Below are 19,704 nucleotides of genomic sequence, written 5' to 3'. Positions count from 1 at the left end.
ACCAGATGGCTTCACAAACAAGTTCTACCAAATCTTCAAAGATGAGCTAATAGCAATCCTGCTCAAAACTTTTGCAAAAATAAACATGGAATACATTCATACACATTATGAAGCCACCATTACTCTAATAGTAAAACCAAAGAAAATACAAAAAAAAGAAAAAAGAAAAATACAGACTAACTTCTCTAACAAAACACAGACATAAATAAAAATGTTCAACAAAATCTTAGCAAATATAACCTAATAAAACATTTAAAGGATTATATACTATGACCAAGTGGGATTTATACAAGGGACACAAAAGTCAATCAATGTAAATCACCACATAAAGGAAAACCAAAAACCATTTAATCATCTCAACAGATGCCACTTATGTTGAAAGCCTTGAAAAACTGGGAATAAATGGAACATATCTCAACATAATAAAGTCCCTACATGACAAACCAACAGCTAGCATCATTCTCCATGGTGAAAGAGCTGAATACTTTCCCCTAAGATCTGGTCCAACACAAGGATATATCAACTTTCATCACTATTATTCAACATAATATTCAAAGTCCTAGCTAGAGCAACTAGGTAACAGGAGCCTATAAAATAATATAAATTGGAAAAGAAGAAACCTATATTATTTGCAGATCACCTGATAATATGCACAGAGATTCATAAATATGCCAATGGAAAACTATTTGAAACAATAAATTGGCCAACTAAGTGTCAGGCTACAAAATCAATGGACAAAAATGAATTGCTTTTCTATAAACAAACAATAAGCTAAAATAAAAATTAAGAAAATGAGCCCATTTATAATTACACCTCCTAAAATGAAATACCTAAGAATAAACTTAAAGGAGGTAAAGGATCTATACAAAGAACGCTATGAGACACTGTTAAAGTAGAAGACAGAAAGAAGTGGAAAGATATTCCTCATGAACTGAAAGAATAAACACTGTCAAATGGCCATCCAACTCAAATCAATATATAGATTCAACATGATTTGTTAAAAAGATTTTTTTTTTAAGATTTATTTATTTGTGCGTACAGAACTGGGGTACAGGCCAGAGGCTCAGGGGCGGTGAGAGGCTTCACCAGAGACAGAGTGGGGAACAGAACAGGCAGAAAGGAAGTACACTGCTGAGGGGAGCAGTGGGCGGGTCAGGAGAGGTCTGCCACGCCATGTGGTCATCTCCGGGGCAGGCAGGAATGGAACTCATGCGGAAGCAGCTTTAGATTCTCAATGCTGTGCTTTAACCCGCTGCGCCACCAGGGAGGGCCAAAAAGATTTTTATTTATTTATGCATATAAGAATTGAGGTACAAGCCAGAGGTGTGGGGGAGCGGTGAGAGGATTCACCAGAGAAAGTGTGAAATAGAACAGATGGACTGACTGAAATACACTGCTGAGGAGAGCAGTGGGTGGGACGGAAAATTCATATGGAACCACAGAAGACTCCAAATAGCCAAAAAAAAAAGGAAGGAAAATGGAGCATCATAATTCCAGACTTCAAAATGTATTACAAAGTTATTTGATCAAAACATTATGACCTGAAAGAAAAAAAAAATATACAGATACAATGAAAAAAAAAATTGAAATTCCTGAAATAAACCCTCATTTGTATGACAATAAATTTTTAATAAAGAAATAAAGAATATACAATGGAACAAGGAAAGCCTCTTCAATAAGTGGTGCTGGGAAAAAAGTATAAGCTCCAAGTGAAAGAATGAAACTAGATCACTACCTCAAAACATACACAAATGTCAACTCAGAATGGATAAAACAGTTGGAAACCATAAATACATGGAAGTAAATATAGGTAAAATACTTCACAATACAGGTTTCAGAGATTTTTTTTTTTGTAGATTTGTCCCAAGCAGCACAGAAGACAAAAATGAATATAAATAATTGGGACTACATCAAACTAAAAAGTTTCTCCATAGAAAAAGAAACTGCCATTAAAACAAAGATAACCTACTAATGGAAATATTTTATACCACACAAACAGCTGACCCAACACTTTAAAGAGGGTCTTTGTGCTGGTCAAGGTGTTAAGTCTCAGCACTATCAAGCTAAGGCCTGAGTTCAATTCCCAGCCAGGGAGCTAACCTACATGGTTCAACAGACCTCTTCTGTCTCACCTACTGCTTGTTCAGTTCCCCACTATGTCTCTGGAGAATCCTCTTACCACCACACCCCAGTTCTTCTATGAAAAAAAAAAAAAAAACCTTAAAACTTACAAAAAATACTCAAACAATTCAACATAAAGAAAATAACCTCATCTAAAAAGTGGGCTGAGCATTGAAACAGGCACCTCTCCAAAGTAGATACACAGATAACCAACAGGTGAAAAAACATTCATCATCACTTGACTTATTGTAGGGGAAATGCAAATCAAACCACAATGAGATAAAGCCCCATATCAAAAAGAATAAAAACAACAAGTGCTGTTGAGGATGAAGAGGAAAAAGAACCTCTTATACTGTTGATAGGACGGTAGACTGGTCCAGCCCCTTTGGAAAAGGGTATAGAAGTTTCTCAAATAAAACTGTATCTGCCATATGACCTAGCAAATTCACTTCCAGGTTTCTACCCAAACAATATAAAAACACCAATTGAAGCGAAACACATACACCTGTGTTCGCTACAGCATTATTTATAATAATCAAGCCTTGAAAACAACCTATGGGCCCCAAAACAGATAAGTAAAGAAGATATGGTATATGCAATGATAAACTACTACTCAATTATCACAAAATATAAACTATTGCTATCTTTGGCAACATAGATGGACCAGAGGGGATGACACGGTGAAATTAAGTCAGAAAAGAGAGAAATAATGGGTAGTGTCTCTAATATGTGGAAATCAAAGAAACCAAGCAAAGGGCTAGATAAAGACAAACTAAGAACTAACCCCAGAAGGTTGCCTACAGAATCGAGGCTATGGACTATATAGTGAACTATAAATGTCTTGGTGGTGGTTACAGTGTGGTAAAACATCTGTGCTGACACACAAACAATGATGTAAACCAATGTAACCTCAATAAAAATAAATACAATTCTGGTTGCTAAAAAATAAAAACTAAAAAAAAAATGCCAATTTTTTCAATTGCCAATTTTTGCATGTAGCTTTCAGTGTCCTGATTTTTACACCAAGATGATGATATTTCATAATTTTATACTAAATAATATGGAGGACAGGGATGCACCTACACACCCCCGGGGTCACATCTGAGAGATGAGTCATGGAGCAGGTTTGCAGGGCAAGATGTTGCTGCTCAGAGAACAGCCCCCTTGCTATTTCTTTAGTGACAGTGAACAGGCCTGGTTATGGGACAATGGCAGGAGAAATAGGATGCAGGGGAACACCAAAGGGATCAAAGGGTATCAACTATATAGGGTACAGGGGAGGACATCTGTCAGTCGTGTACACAGGGAGAACTTTCCGTAAAGATGGTCGGTGTAATTTTCAAGCCTCTCCTAAACTGTCTTGGACCCTCACCACACCATCAGTCAACAGTTACCGAGGCGTCCCCAGACATCTTGTAATGTGGGTCACTGTCTCAAGGCAGCCATATGGAAGCGCCTTGTTCTAATCGTTTACACACACAGGTGCAGAGAGGCCATGGCACACAGGTGCTGCAGCCCTAGGTAGAAGGACAGCCACAACAGAATAAAAATGTCCAACTTTGAAGTCATTCTATTTGCCTTTTAGAAGCACATATTCTAGCTTTAACACTTTTTCTGCTGATTCATGCAGAGTAGGAATCTACAATCCAGCTCCTAATTGAGAACAGAAAATTGAAACAAGAAATATCTTTTCAAAGATGAGTTTTCTCTTTCACCTTCATGTTCTTGATTAAAATCATACTACTTTAAACTGGCCCATGGAGAAGGATATCTAAGTTGCAAAGATACCTGAGGTAAACTGTATAATCCCTAAATTAGTTATAATTTTTTTAAAGTTCTTTTCATTTTAAAAACATCTCTCTTCCGGCCCTCCCTGGTGGCACAGTGAGTTAAAGCACAGCACTGAGAAGCTAAAGCCACTTCCGCATGAGTTCGATCCCTGCCTGCCCCGGGAGGAGATCCACATGGCGAGGCAGACCTCTTCTGACCCGCCCGCTGCTCCCCTCAGCAGTGTGCTTCGTAGATCTGCCTGTTCTGCTCCCCTCTCGGTCTCTGGTGAATCCTCTCACCCTCCGCATCTCTGGCCTGTACCCCAGTTCCATATGAATAAATAAATCTTTAAAAAAAAAAAAATCTCTCTTCCTAAGAATATGTAAACAAAATATTAACCAATTATGTAATGTCTTGATGTGGTACCTGAAGGCTATAGTATTTCATAACTTATAAATTAGCAAAGTTTTAAATTAGATTACATATATTCTATGTTTGGTAGTATTTCATCTGCTGAATTAAATATATTAAAATTGGCCATGGCGAAATACTTTCATGAAACAGATTTCAAGTCTAAAAAGCAGGCCTGAGATACAGCACTTATTTTCTGTGACTTAGAACATAATATAAGGGAAGAATATTACCTATTTCTAAACTGTGTGGAAGAGTTACAATGAGGAGTCTTTTGGCCATGATAAGACCCTTAAGCTAATATAGAACATAACATTGATTAAGGATTCATTTAAAAAAGAAAACAAAGTTATTCAAAACAGGAGCACAAAAATTGTGCAGGAAAAAAAAAGGTTTAAAGGGAAGGGAATGAGAAAGCGAGAAACAGCACTAACAGACTCCTTACCCATTGTTGTTGGTGCTGGAGCTTCCTGATGGTATTTTCAGCTTGCTCCAGCTTAGCACTGGCCTCATCACTCTGCTGTTTGATGGTGGCCAACTCCCGTTTTATGAGGTAGTTTTCCTCAGCCTCCTGGGCTCTTGTCACTTGTCCCTTAGGACATAATTTTTGTGTGTGTAAAGCAATTTAGGATAGATTCAAGAAAGGTCTGCTTTGTGACGTTTAGTTATTTGCTTTGACAGGTTAAAAAAAAATCACCTCAGAGAATAGGAGAGTTTTAATTATTAGCCAGCAGCTCATTATTGCTCCAGCAAATTGAAGGAAACTAAGTAAAAAAAAATTCATCTGACAATTTTAAGAACAATTGTTTCAGTCAATAAAAAATTCAGTTCATGCATTATTATTAAGTTGTACATGCAGGACTAAAATTTTCAAGGAATAGCTGTGAATTTCTCAGAATTCACTGATTGTCATTTTTTGAAATAAATGTTTTAAAATAAGGTTAGCTTTAAAACGTGCAAAAGGTACTTATTTTAATAAGCCAAGATTGTATGTTATTTAAAATTAAGGTTATACCTATATGTGACCCAAAAATTATTTCTATAAAAATGCATGTAAAATTGCATGCATTAAAAATATGAATGCTAGATTTAGGACTTTCCTTTAAAGTAAAGTTAGAGAAAATGCTGGAAAAAAAACATCAAAAACTATACCTGTATCAATCTATCTGCCAAGGAAGCACTTTCCTACAAAAGGAAAAATTCAGATAGAAATATCAGAGAAAGAAATAAAATAAAGGTGATAAAATCAGGAATAAGAAGAAACAAAGCATACCCAAATTCCACCTACTTTTCATTGTAATTAAATAGGATGTTTAAATTTTAAAACTATTTTTTATATAAAGTGCTTTTACTCAAACTGTAATCAGTGTATCAAAATAAGAGTGAAATGCAAAAAATCATGTGCTTCTAGAAGAGACCAAATATAAATTCTATGAGTCTTTTCAATATTGATGACAAGCAAGTATCTTTTAAAGCATACCTTTACATCTTTATTTTTAGAGTCAGTCATATTGTCAAGACACTTATATGAAAGGGAGTAGGAATTTGAGTAAGCAATTTCACTTATAAAGTATGACAGCAATTTGTGCAATAGCAACTTCCAAAGATGCAAAGCAAGAAAAATATGACAAATGAAATTAATGAGCTCCACATAATAATCATTAGCAATAAATGAGTAAATTTTTTGGTTATAGAATTTAATTGATACCGTAAGTATTTATAGAATTCTAAGTGCTGAAGTACATATCTAGGCCATCTAAGGAAAAAATATTCCTAATTTTCTAAAATCCCAAACTTAACAATTTCCTATAGCACCTTTATCATTCTGAAGCAATGTGAAATAGAAAAATGCTCTCTGTGAAAATGACTCCCTTTAACTTTCTTATTCAAAGATAAAAAGACCAGCTCAGAAGATGTGTATTTTAAACTAAGTGCTTAGTGAAAAAAGTCTATAATTGAAATGACGTACAATTAGGGTCAACCTTTTGATACAGGCACCAAAAAAAGAGTAGAATTGCCCTTAAAGAAACTCTCATAAGATAGAAGAAATACAGGAAAACCATTTTTGACTTAATATACCTGCAATTACTATACAATAAAAGGTATGTGATAAACACCCCATCCTTGTTCAGTGTTATTTAGTAAGAAACGACTAATTCTTTGAAGCAAGACCATTATTCAAACTATCCTTATTTTCATTAATTTCTTTCTTTAATATGGAATTGTATATTTTCACGAAAGAGTTTAAGATACTAGGCAATATCTTGAGAAATGCTTTTAATACTGCTGACACCCTCATCTTTGGTTAAAACAAAAAAACACCAAAAGAGTTTGTGAATGCAGACATTTTTCTTTTAATAAACCAGAACTCTTAACTATATTTTTATTCAAATACATTCTTATAGCATCAGAAACAAGACTACAAATGACATCACATCAAAAGCACAATATGAAAACAATGCAACATTTCCACATTTATCCAATTGTTTTATATGAAATAAAGAGGAAGAGGTACAAGAGAGATCAAAACATTTTAAGAGCCAAAAGCTTCAGCACAATTTCTGTGTATAAAAAAGAAATCATGTTAAGTGTTTTTATATATGTCATTATTCCTAAACTTAAAGCATCCTGTCTCTTAGAGGTGTCACTGTCACATTGTCATGTTGCTCTACAAGGTCAGGGCAACATTTGAAATGCATCTTTAAAATACTACAGAGTGGATTCTCAACTAGTTTACCTCCAAAGAACATACTTTTTAGAGATAAAATGTAAAGAAAATAAGTAATATCAATGTTACTCTAGTAACAGCCTTCATTTAAACTATGACATTCAAAGACTAGTGACTGATTTTTAGTAAACATTTGTTACAGTTAAGTAGGATTAAGTTAGGCAAGCTATGCAGTCAATGCCACAATTACAGAGACATGAGAGATTTCATGAGCTTTTATTTTTAAGCAGAAGGAAAACAATACTGTAACATTCAGCAGAAGTTCATATTGGTAGTCATTTACTTACTTTTTCTAATGTTTCAATGCGCTGTTTTAAAAGTCTATTTTCTGTGCGTAATCTCTGTAAAGAAAGAGAGAGAGAAAAAAAGAAGCAAAGAAAAGGTTTGCAAACATCCCTGAGAGGAAAAAAAGATATCTAAAGATGTATCACCTTTTATAATTAAAAAAAGGAGCCTTAGGAAATGGTTACTTATCAAATTTGGCTAAGATTAATAAATACACTACAAAGGGAATAACCATATTATCATTCCAGCTATGACTTACTATTAAATATAATTTACAGTACATGTAGAAATAACCTCTTTCTTTTCACTACCTATCACAACTCATATTTTCATCTACATGTGCACCCTCTTTAAATTGAAAAGATTCCGACAAATTCATCTCCTACAAAAACTATACAGTTGTAAATGTCTATCAAGTAAACAAGAAAACTAAAAAATAAATACTCCCAGGATATGTCAACTCGGGTTTAAAACTAAACCACACTCCATATAATATGTATACCAAGTTGCAAAATTCCTTACTTTTGGATGTCTACTTCTGAAAATACAATTAGTTGTTTTCATCAAATGAATTGCTTAAAAACTTAGGAAAATTATCATTTTCTCATAGTTCAAATAGTAAAATTGGATTTAAAAAAATCTTAGCTCCTAATTGTTTGATGCAAATCTGCCATTAAGTCTAAAATACATTTTTAACAATACCATCTCCTTTTTGTATAGACCACCAATATAATTTCACATTATATTTCACAATATAATTCCCAATCAATTACTCCTTTTTGGAATCTCCTAATTGTTATCCTGAATGCTGTTCTCTTTTGAAAACCCCACCTACCTTTGGTACCAATTTGTTGCAACCTCAATCCAGCCTTTCTCTAAATTCCTACTAAGAACATCATACCAACTCAATCTTTTATTTTGCCAGTAAAAAATAAAACTGTTTTTTTTAACATACAAGGTCTTAGACCAAGCAAATAAAAGACACTAGGAATTATTGTGGCTTAGTAAGTGAACCACAAATTGGAAGAAAACAAATCTGAAGAGTTATTATAAAGATAACTTTGCAAATTAGATTTTTGTATTCAACTAACTAGAACATATTTAGATGATTTGATATGGATATTACTTTATGTTTGATCTCAAACTTCAAAATAGTTTTAAGAAGAAAGTGTTTCTCATTTTTAGGCTACTTATGTAAATAGTGTAACATAAACAAGCAATCCTGCTATGATTTGAAAAGCCAAAGAAATGAACACAGGTTTCTCCAAATGTCTCAAAATATTTCATCCAAAAATGTAACATTTTGTTTATTCTAAAAGATATATAAAGCTAAGTTCAGTTTAGTGAATAAAGTTAATGTTTCAATAGAAAGGGCTAGAATAATAAAATTTGGAACTAAAAGCTTTCACTTTGATTTCCTTCCCATCCCCTTTAAATCTGAAATTTTGCGGTAAATAGAGGGTACTATGCTTAGTGACCAAGTCAAGACAGAAAAAGACAAACACTGTATAATTTCACTCATCATGGGATATGTAGAGAAAAAAAAAAGTGAATGAACTAAATAAAAACATTTAGACTATTACACCAATTAGTGATTACAGAAGGGAAGGATGACCAGGACAAGTAAATCAGGTAACTGGGCTCAAGTGTATGGTGAAGGGCAGGACTAAACATTTAGTGGTGACCTTATTATAGCATATACATGATTTTTAAAGATGCACGCCTGAAGCTTATAAAAACATGAAAAAAACTAATCACAAAAGAAAAAATTGTAATTGTGAGGTGATGGATGTGGTTCCAAATCTTAGTACAATGATTATACTGCAATGCTCACTAAGCTGTGTGACTTAACTTTAATGCAGTCATAATGTTGCTTGTATTTCAATAAAGGTGAAAAAAAATTTAAAAAGGAAAATTCAGATTTTTTTTCTCCAACAGATACCAAATTTTCTTAACACCATTTTTCAAACAAATTATCAATTATTTGCATGTATGACATTCATTAAATTTTCAATCATCATAGATTTTTTACTTTCCTTTTGCTCCTTTAGTACTTAGTATACATATTGTCTGGTGGAACCCCTATTGTAAATAAACACATCTGTGCCTATCCTTTTTATTGCTCTGGATTATCAAAAGGAATTAGATTTTACTGGATTGGTTAATATGTATTTTATGGGAAAATTCATAACTTTATACAATATGAAGTTATTTGTATCTCTTTATTAATCTTTTAAAAATGCAAAGTTTTTAATCATTTCTTAGGGTCTATCTTAGTTTCAATTTAGATTATTTTAGATATGCTTTTATTTTTAAATGGGATTTCTTTTTCCATGGTGTTTGTTGGATATGTATTACTAACATATAAGAAAGTTAATGACTAAAATCTATCACAACAGATTTCTCATTAATTTTTTGGTATCTTTCTTTTTAAGCACATTTCCTGGAACTAAACTTGCTTATAGTTTTACTGAAAAAATTCAAACAGTCAGAAGCTCTCACAATCACATTCTATATTTATTTTTGCCCATATAGTTTACATTCACTTCTGTTACTGTGGATTAACTACTCATGTTAATATATGGATTTAAGCTTCTAACCTATATGCTAAATCCCATATTTCGTTGACTCCAATTATCCCCTATGTATGTATCAATTATCCCCTATGTATCTAGCTCCCTCACTTCCTCTAGGTCTTTATTCAAAAGTAACCTGGCCAGCTTCTCTAAACACTATTAGTCTAAACACTATTATTTTGTTTTCTCTCCCCTAAGGTGCTTTTTCACTCGTTTAACATTTATCACCTAAAATACTGCATTTTACTTTTCTACTTATCGGATATAAATTCAATGGGGCAGGAATGGTTTGTTTCATAAATACATCTCAAGTACTATAGCAGCACTTGCATATTAAGTAGGCACTTTAAATATCTGCTAAATGAATAAATTTATTTTGAAAATAAATTATGCTGTTGTACTAATGACTACATAGTGCAAGTTTTAAAAGTAATGCTGCTGTAAAATGGGCATCCAAATTCTTCCCACATTCCAGTACACTAAAGTCTTCTGGAAAGCAACAAAGTATAGGTAACGAAGAACATACACAGGCCTTAGAATAACACAAACTGGAGTTTGTAAAATGTGATGACTGGCATTAGTTGAGCTAATTAGTTGAGCTTTCTGAGACTTAGTTTCTACATGGAAAGATAAGGACTTCTATAAAGCTATTACTAAGAATTTTAAAAGCTATTGTAAATGGCCCTTCACATATTAAGTGTTGAATGAAAGTATGCCACTACTTCACACTGATTGTTAAATATAATTCCTTAACTTAGATAATATTCATTATGTTTTCCCTTTTTGATGACAGTCAGTGAATATACAAGTGTTTTTATACTGTCCTCTGGTTTTCTTTGTATTTTGGAATTTTTGTAATGTTTTAAATAAAAAATATTTAAACACTGACTAAATAAATAACAGAATTTCTAATATACCATTTCTAGGACTTTGCACCTTCATGTCCCACAAGTTTAATTATGAATATTAGATTAGCAATCTACATATCTGTCTTAAAAAGAGTGGGAGGATAAAAGTTTTGCTTTTTAAACATTTTGGGGTTACCCTAATATAAGTTAGAATTTTTATACTTCTTACTGCCAACCCTTCAGGTGGAACATAAACAGATTGGCAGAAGATACTGATAAAGATGTTTTTATTATCAAAAAATCTGATGCAGTAAAATGTAACATTCTACACAGAAAAAAATTACTATAAAAACATTCCTGGCCCTCCCTGGTGGTGTAACAGGTTAAAGCACAGCACTATGGAGCTGTCCACAGCCACTGCAGCACAAAATAAGTTCAATCCCTGGCCAGGGAGGTGACCCACATGGTGTGGCAGACCTCTCCTGTCTCACCTGCCATATTTCAATCTGCCTGTTCTGTGCCCCACTGCCTCTGGTGAATCCTCTCACTCCCTGCACCTCTGGCTTGTACCCCAGTTCTTATATGCATAAATAAATAAATCTTTAAAAAATATTCCTGTAACACTTTCAGAGAAAAGGATGAGAAATATTTGAAAGTTGTATCTTGAGCTGACAGATATAATCATTAGAATAAAGGTCATCAACCCAAAGGTCTTAGAATTTCAATTAAGGAAAAAATAATAGAAACCTCAAACACATTTTAAACATAAAAGCTCACTTCTTTCCTTCCATGTCAAATTTGAAGTTCATTATACTATTTGCTTTTTTTTTAAAGGTTTATTTAATTATTCATATAGAACTGGGGTACAGGCCAGAGATGCGGAGGGTGAGAGGATACCAGAGACAGAGTAGGGAGCAGAACAGGCAGATCGACGAAGTACACTGCTGAGGGGAGCAGTGGGCGGGTCAGGAGAGGTCTGCCGCGCCATGTGGATCTCCTCCGGGGCAGGCGGGGATCGAGGGATCGAACTCATGCAGAATTGGCTTAAGCTTCTTAGTGCAGTGCTTTAACCCGCTTTACCACCAGGGAGGGCCCCTACTATTTGCTTTTATAAGAAATGGTATAAGACTTTCTCACTGAAGGCAAGATGTATCACCTTAATTGAAATCATTCCTTTATAAAAGTGACCTTATGGTGAAGGGAAGAGAACGTAAGGCTGTAGCAGTTCTCATCTTAGAGAAAAGTTCAAATAATATATAATTATTTAAATGTAAATGAGGTATACATCTGCATTATGACTTGAAAGAATTATCATGTCCAAGTCAAAAATCAGACAAAGCAAAAATGTGCAGTCACACAAAGTGTCTTGGCTTTGTCCTTTGGGGTTAGGAAGAGTGAATAAAAAGATGAAAAGAAAAAGTAGGAACTATGTATAGAAGGAACAGTCTACCTTTGAGATCAGCATCGTTTATTTATCCATTATGTTCCACTAACTTTTTTAACTTTCTTTTTCAATTCTTTTCATACTATTATGCCACTTGCTTTTGCCTAAGATGCATGGGTAGACATTCAAAAGTATTTTGTGAGGTATATGAATTATAATCTTCCCTAAAAAGCCAAGTTTGAAAAAACTGCAAATCAGGTTAAAGAGGGCTAGAGATCTTTTTGAAAAGGACTTGATATTCCTACATCATGTGATTTAATTTTAGAAGAAACATCTTCAATAGCAGTGATTGTTCCCAGAACTGAATTTTTTTTTTTTGCAATGTCACAGCATGGTGAAATGAACAGGATGGCCTCCCCATCCTCACATTATTGATTTGTAGTTCCAAATATTCATGGTATGTGATAACCCATACTTTCTGCCCACTCAGGATGGCGTACATTTTACTTTCGGTAGGTTGAAGTGCAGGGTGTGACTTAATTATTACCCTTACTCATGGTACCTAAAAGAAAAGCAAATGGTAGAGCAGCAGTTGGGTGACAGAAATTATAAAAAGGAAAAACATCCACAGAGCTTATTTCTCTCTCTCTTTCTCTGAAAAATGCAGAAGTATCTGTCTCCAATTGGTAGGGTGCAGGAGGTAGAAATGGAAATAAAACATCTAGAAATGGGAGACAGTGCTGATGAAAGAGAGATCACATAAAAAAGTAGAAGAGTTTGTCATCCCAGCGGTTTTAAAGCAGGACCCCAGCAAGACAGAGTGCTAGTTTAACATCCTGCTACAAAGAGGACATGTGGGACTGAGTCATGCACGATATGTTATTGCAAGGTTGAATACATGACTAATAAATGACAAATATTAGGTCATAATTTCTTGCCAGGTCCATGTAAAAAAATCAGATACACCCAAGCACATTAAAAAAAAAGAAAAGAAACAGAGCTAAACAATAAAAATGGCTTTTTGTTTCTTTTGGAATGACAACAATAAAAGATTGGCCCATCAATGAATTCCTGCACCATCTTTCTCCTCGTCATCATCATCCCCATCCTGAACATCAGCATGAAAAGTCATACAAAGTTTCTTTAACTTTCAGTGCAAACAATGCAAAAGATTCTCAACTTAAGAATTTATTGCAGGTACAGACAGAAATTTTTATGTCCTTTAAACTGCAAATCTACATGGTTCTTTGGAGAGCGGTCCAGGAGTATAACTTTCGCTTAGAGGTGGGAAAAACAAATTATTTGAAAGTTTCTGCAGTTTCACAGCAGTCATAATTAGTTCTAGTGAAAAGAATGGCTCTACATGGCCTACTAATCATATGAATAATTATCATACTTTAGTCTTAGCATATTATCCTTTCTGCAACTTTTAAAAGACACTTGAATGACTTTATGGATTTCCTTATGGAAATATTTTCTCCTGATGACATACCAAAAAAATCTAGAAATAGGGAAGAGTTACTCAGTTTTGCACTAGAATTAAAACCACTTTCATCACATTATTCCATTTTTTGAAATGTCTATTTTAACCATAAGCTACAGGGATGGTAAAGAATTTCATCAATAAATAAATACACACCTCATTTACCACAGATAGGCAACAAAAATATCAACATAACCCATCCTCTGTTGTCAGGTAACAGACTTCAACTATGTTCAGTACTCTTACAAGTTTTAAGATACTTACTTTAATTTCAACTTGTTCTTCCATTTCTTTAGTTTTTATTGTAGTGTATTCTTTTTCAAGCCTAAAAAAGTTAAAGGACGATTTTCGTTTCTAAACTAGTTAGTAAATTATAAAATTTAAAACTATGTGTTAACATAAAATATAATTTTACTAAGTTTCCCTAGCTTGTAACTTGATATGAAAAAAATCATGAATAATTACATGGTTTCTTGCCCCCAAAAAAATTACAAACAAAAAAAGAACTATAAAAAAGTACACTGTCAAAGGTAAAATAGCTAAGATACCAAACAGAGAGCTGAGTTAACAGATTCTAAAAAAAATTACAAACAAAAAAAGAACTATAAAAAAGTACACTGTCAAAGGTAAAATAGCTAAGATACCAAACAGAGCTGAGTTAACAGATTCTATTCAGCCATAAAATTACAAAAGAGCTATCTTCCTTCCCTTGTAAATTAAAATATATCTGTACAGAACTAGACCTTAACTAAAAATTACAGTATACCAAATTTGACTATGAAACTTTTTTAAAGATTTACTTATGCATACAAGAATTGGGGTGTAGGCCAGAGGTGTGGGTGTGAGAGGATTCACCAGAGACAGAGTGGGGAGCAGAACAGGCAGACTGACTGAAATACACAGTTGAGGGGAGCAGCGGGTGAGACAGGGGAGGTCTGCCAGCCAAGTGTGTCACCTCCCATGCTGGGGACCGAACTCGTGCTGCAGCAGTGGCAGCTTCACAGTGCTGCACTAGCCTGTTGTGCCACCAGAGATGCCCCATATTTAAATCTCTGATTGTTAATGACTTAATTTTATACATGTTAGGTAAGGGTCCAACTTTCTTTTTTCCATATGGATAGCCCCAGCACCATTTGTTGAAAAATAGTATTTCTCTGAGTGGTCTAAACAAGCCTGTATGAGAGCTTATTTCTGGATAATTTAGTCCACTGATTTACATGCATATATTTAGTCTAGCACCACATGGTTTTGGTTCCTGCAGTTTAGTAGTTAAGTTTTAAAATCAGGAAATTTAAGTCCTCCCATTAAAGTTTTAGGTTTTTTTCCTTCTAAATTATTTTGGATGTTTAGGGTCCTTATGAGTCTATATAAATTTGTAGGATGTATTTTTGTTGCAAAAAATGTATTATTAGGATTCTGACAGAGATTGCATTGAATCTATATGCCACAATGGTTAATATTAATTTCTTCACAATATCAAACCATTTAATCTGTGAACACTCAAAGTGCTTCCATTTAATTTCTTTCAGGAATATTTTAAAGTTTTCACTGCACAAATTATTCACTTAGTCAACTCCTAAGTATTTTATTCTTTTGATACTCTTGTAACCTGGATGGTTTTCTTAATTTTCTTTTTAAGATTTATTTGTATTTACTTATGCCTATAAGCACTGGCCAGAGGCATGTGTGTGGGGAAGGGGTGGGAGGGGTGAAAGGATTCACCAGAGAAAAAGTGAGAGCAGAACAGGCAGATCGACTGAAATACACTGCTGAGGGGAGCAGAGGAATTGAACTCATGCAGCAGTGACTGCTGATAGCTTGATAGCGATGAAACTTAAAACATCTGTGCCACCAGGGAGGCCCCAAATTTCTAAACTTTCTTTTTGGAATGTTCTTTGTGTACAGAAGTACAACTGATTTTTATGTACTAATTCCTACTACCTATTTAATTCACTTCTTAGCTCTGAAAATTTTTTTGTAGAATCTTTAGATTTTTCTATACATAAGCAGCTGTCACCTGCAAAACAGATCACTTTACTTTTTCCTTTATAATTTGAATTCCACTTTTTTATTCCTTGCCTAGTTATCTGGCTAGAACATCCAATACTACACTAAATAAAAGTGGTAAATGCAAGCATCTCTGCCTTGTCTTGTCCTCATCTTAAAAAAAAATTTTCACCACTGAAAATAATGTTCTCTATGTGTTTTTCATATACTGACTTATTATATTGAGGTAATTGCCTTCCTTTTCTAGTTCACTGAGTGTTTTTATCATGAAAATATACTGAATCTTGTTAAATATTTTTTTTCTACGTTACTTGAGATGATCCTTTTGAAGGTTCTCCCCATTTTCTCTGTATGGTATAATACACAGGTCAATTTTTATATGTTGAAGTACCCTTGCATTCTAGGAATTAGCATTCTAGGTATATAACCCCTTTAATATGCTGTAAAACTTGGCTTGTGAATATTTTGTTCAGGATTTTTGCACCAATGTTCCTAAGTATTGATCTGTTGCTTTCTTTACTTGTGAAGTCTTTACCTGACTTTGGTATCAGGGAGATTCTGGCCTCATAAAATGAGGTAAGAAGTATTTCTTTCTCTTTCATTTTTGAAAAAGTTTGAGAATTAATATTAATTTTTCTTTAAATGTTTAGTAGAACTCAGTAGTAAATCAAGAGATCCAGTGCCCTCTCAGATGGCGCAGCGGGTTAAAACACAGCACTAAGAAACTAAAGCCACTTCAGCACGAGTTCGATCCCTGCATGGAGGTGACCCACAAAGCATGGCAGACCTCTCCTGACCTGCCCACTGCTCCCCTCAGCAGTGAATTTCGTCAGTCGGTCTGTTCTGCTCCCCACTCCGTCTCTGGTGAATACTCTCACCGCCCCTTCATCTCTGGCCTGTATCCCAGTTCTGTATGCATAAATAAATAAATCTTAAAAAAAAAGAGGTCCAGGGCTTCTAGTCATGAAACTATTGAATACTGATTCAAGCTCCTTACTTGAAATGCAAAAAGATTTTAAAAATTTATTTCTGATTTAGTCTTCACAGGTTTTGTGATTGTCCTAATTTGTTGCCATATAATTATTCATAAAACTCTCTTATACTTCTTTTTATTTGTTTCGAATTGCTAGTGAGGTCCCTTGTTCACTTCTGACTTTAGCAATTTGAGTTTTCCTTAGATCACCTAAATAAAGGTTTGTCAGTTATTCAAATCTTTGCAAAGAACAAACTTTTAGTTTTGTTAATTTTCTCTATTATTTTTCTATTTCATGTATATTTGCTCTAATCTTTATTTCCTTCATTCTGCTATCTCTAAAGCATTTCTGGCATACTGTTGCCTGAAAATAATACCAGGAATGCAAACTATCACCAAGAGATAAGATTTCTGTAAGTGCTAGAAACTAGAAGAGTAAAATTTGTCATTTTTTTTTATTTAAAGATTTTATTTATTTGTGCATACAGAATTGGGGTACAGGCCAGAGGCTCAGGGGCGGTGAGAGGCTTCACCAGAGACAGAGTGGGGAGCAGAACAGGCAGATCAATGAAGTACACTGCTGGGGGGAGCAGCAGGCGGGTCAGGAGAGGTCTGCCACACCATGTGGTCACCTCTGGGGCAGGCGGGGATCGAACTCATGAGGAAGTGGCTTTAGCTTCTTAGTGCTGTGCTTTAACCCGCTGCGCCACCAGGGAGGGCCCAAATTTGTCATTCTTAATTAACCACTTACATAATTCAAAAAATCTTGATGAGCCAAGATTTTTTCAACTTTTCTAAAAAACTTTTTCTAAAAGAGAACTGCACTATCACGTGAATGCTCTGTGCCATTTCTATTAAATTCCCATATGTTTCAATCATGGCTAATAATCAAAATCCAAAATACTTACTTTTTCATTTTTTTTGAGTTATATTTGACTTGGTAAGCTGCCTGGATTAATTTGTCTGGGCCACCATCAAACTGATGTGGAATGACCTTCTGAAAGTGCTAAGATACAACAAAAGAAAATTAAAAGAACTATTTGGTGCTGTTCATTATTAGTAGTAAAAGCTAAAGACATACCAGAAATCAAATCATGTACTGACTTACCTGTAACATCCCTTCCATGTCGAGTTGCATCAATTCTGCCTGATTCATCTGAAGAAGTGCTAATCCTACTCGAAACACTATTTCTAAACCCTGCGGAAACAAATTACATATGTATATAGCCAAATTTGTCTTATTCTTTCAACAATCACTAATCTTTCAAAAGAAAACTACAGTAAACATTTAAGATCTAAATGTTCACATATTCTGTAAATAACGGAATAGCAGTTACATTAGGCTTTGCTGGCATGCTGGCATATTGTTGCTGTCACAAACACACAAACTCTGTCATTGTAGGCAAAGCAGACAGCATAGCAACAAATGGGCATGGCAGCTTTCCAAGAAAGCTTCATTTACAAAAACAAGTCAAAGGACAGATGTCGTCAGGCAAACCAGAATGGATCAGTAAGTGAATCATAGTTTGCAGATCACACAGTGAGCTATTTTACATAGCTATTACAAATTTACCTTCCTAAGATGTAGCTGTTAACAACGAACATTTTCAGATGCTATTTACCATCGATCACCTAATGCTTATCTTCCTACTTTCTCACTATTAAATGTTAATAACAACTAAAAGACTACCTGTGATTTCTTCATTATGTTTCTTCAAAAAAAAAAAACTTAATTATACTCATTATTTCTTAGTCTTTGGGCAACAGATGCATTGGTGTGCAATGCATCAATGTAATGCAAATATTATCTCACTAATTCTTATTAAATCAATGAGGAGACGAAACACGTAGGTTCCAGATCTTGACCGCCTCTATCCTAATCCTTGTTACCAGATCACTAATGTACCATGTGTTCACAGGTAAGTTACTTAACCTATCTCTAAGCTCAGCATCCTTTTCTATCATCTATGAAATGGATACACTAACAGTACCTGAGAGGGTCAATTCAGGGTTAAATGAGATTACTGATGTAAGTAGTTTAGCATGGAACACAGCTTTATTGTCCTCAATGCCTGACTATAATTAACCCAGAGACTTTTTTGTGCAGCATTTTCTCATAGTCTTCCCATTAGCTTACCTCAGACATAAAGATATCAAATATCCTTGTTGCAATTGGGAGTGGAAAAGTTGTAAGAAAGATAGTCAGAAACCAGGATGATGCATACATTGAGGTATGAAAACTTTGAGATTGAAAATGTACACAGAGCTCTGGAAGATGTTCCTAAAGTGAAGAAAAGAATTAGTTAAAACATGGAAATTTGAGTATGTTAAGCTAGATAATTATATATGAACTAGATTCTCCTACACCAAACACAAAGATAAGATCAAGCATCACATGGTAAGCTTAAGATACAGAAATTGATGCATTCAAGGTACTGATTACTCTCTGGGCAAGGAAGAAGAAAAAACAATATGGAATTGGACTCACTATTATAACATTTGACTTATTAATGAAATGAAAAAATGAAACAAGTAAAACCATTTTTACATTTGTTTAAATGTTTCTAATGGGTGCATGAGTATCTGGTATTTTCTGTACTTTTCTATAAGCTATAATGTAAAAAAAAAAATGTACCAATGGTCACCTATCTTGACCTTCCTACCTTCTAATCCTAAATAAAACTGTTTCGGTGACTCGTTACATAGTAATTCTAAACAAATTAAATTTTTTTTTGTACATTTTTTTTTAAGATTTATTTATTTATTCATATAGAACTGTGGTACAGGCCAGAGATGTGGAGGGTGAGAGGATTCACCAGAGACAGAGTGGGGAGCAGAATAGGCAGATCAACGAAGTACACTGCTGAGGGGAGCAGTGGGCGGGTTAGGAGAGGTCTGCCACGCCATGTGGTCACCTCCGGGGCAGGCGGGAATCGAACTCATGGCTTAAGCTTCTCAGTGCTATGCTTTAACCCACTGCGCCACAAGGGAGGGCCTGTACATTTTTTTTTAATCTCAATTGTAATCCCGGTGGGTTTCCCATCACCAAGTAAATATTAATGAAAATGAAGCAAGAAAAAGTCTAAGGTTGGAAAAAAGTTTACTATTTCAGAAAATT

The 19,704-nt window shown here is 34.4% G+C and overlaps 1 protein-coding gene across 5 annotated transcripts in view; it reads right to left on the bottom strand.

Moving 5' to 3' along the window:
- Positions 1–19,704, bottom strand: part of EVI5 (ecotropic viral integration site 5) — a 157,694-nt gene that overhangs the window by 91,969 nt on the left and 46,021 nt on the right. For all 5 annotated transcript variants that reach the window (XM_012730167.1, XM_012730166.1, XM_012730168.1 and 2 more), the window contains exons 7-13: positions 18,724–18,867; positions 17,695–17,784; positions 17,495–17,592; positions 13,871–13,931; positions 7,318–7,371; positions 5,455–5,487; positions 4,748–4,894 (exon numbers count right to left, since the gene is read on the bottom strand). In XM_012730167.1, coding sequence (XP_012585621.1) covers positions 4,748–4,894; positions 5,455–5,487; positions 7,318–7,371; positions 13,871–13,931; positions 17,495–17,592; positions 17,695–17,784; positions 18,724–18,867 — 627 coding nt within the window. The remainder of the gene's footprint in view (positions 1–4,747; positions 4,895–5,454; positions 5,488–7,317; positions 7,372–13,870; positions 13,932–17,494; positions 17,593–17,694; positions 17,785–18,723; positions 18,868–19,704) is intronic.

Source organism: Condylura cristata, unplaced genomic scaffold (assembly GCF_000260355.1).
Source record: "Condylura cristata isolate star-nosed mole 26May11 unplaced genomic scaffold, ConCri1.0 scaffold00026, whole genome shotgun sequence".
NCBI lineage: Eukaryota > Metazoa > Chordata > Mammalia > Eulipotyphla > Talpidae > Condylura > Condylura cristata.
Note: the sequence above shows the minus strand (reverse complement) of the source record. Positions and strands in the feature narration are given on the sequence as shown.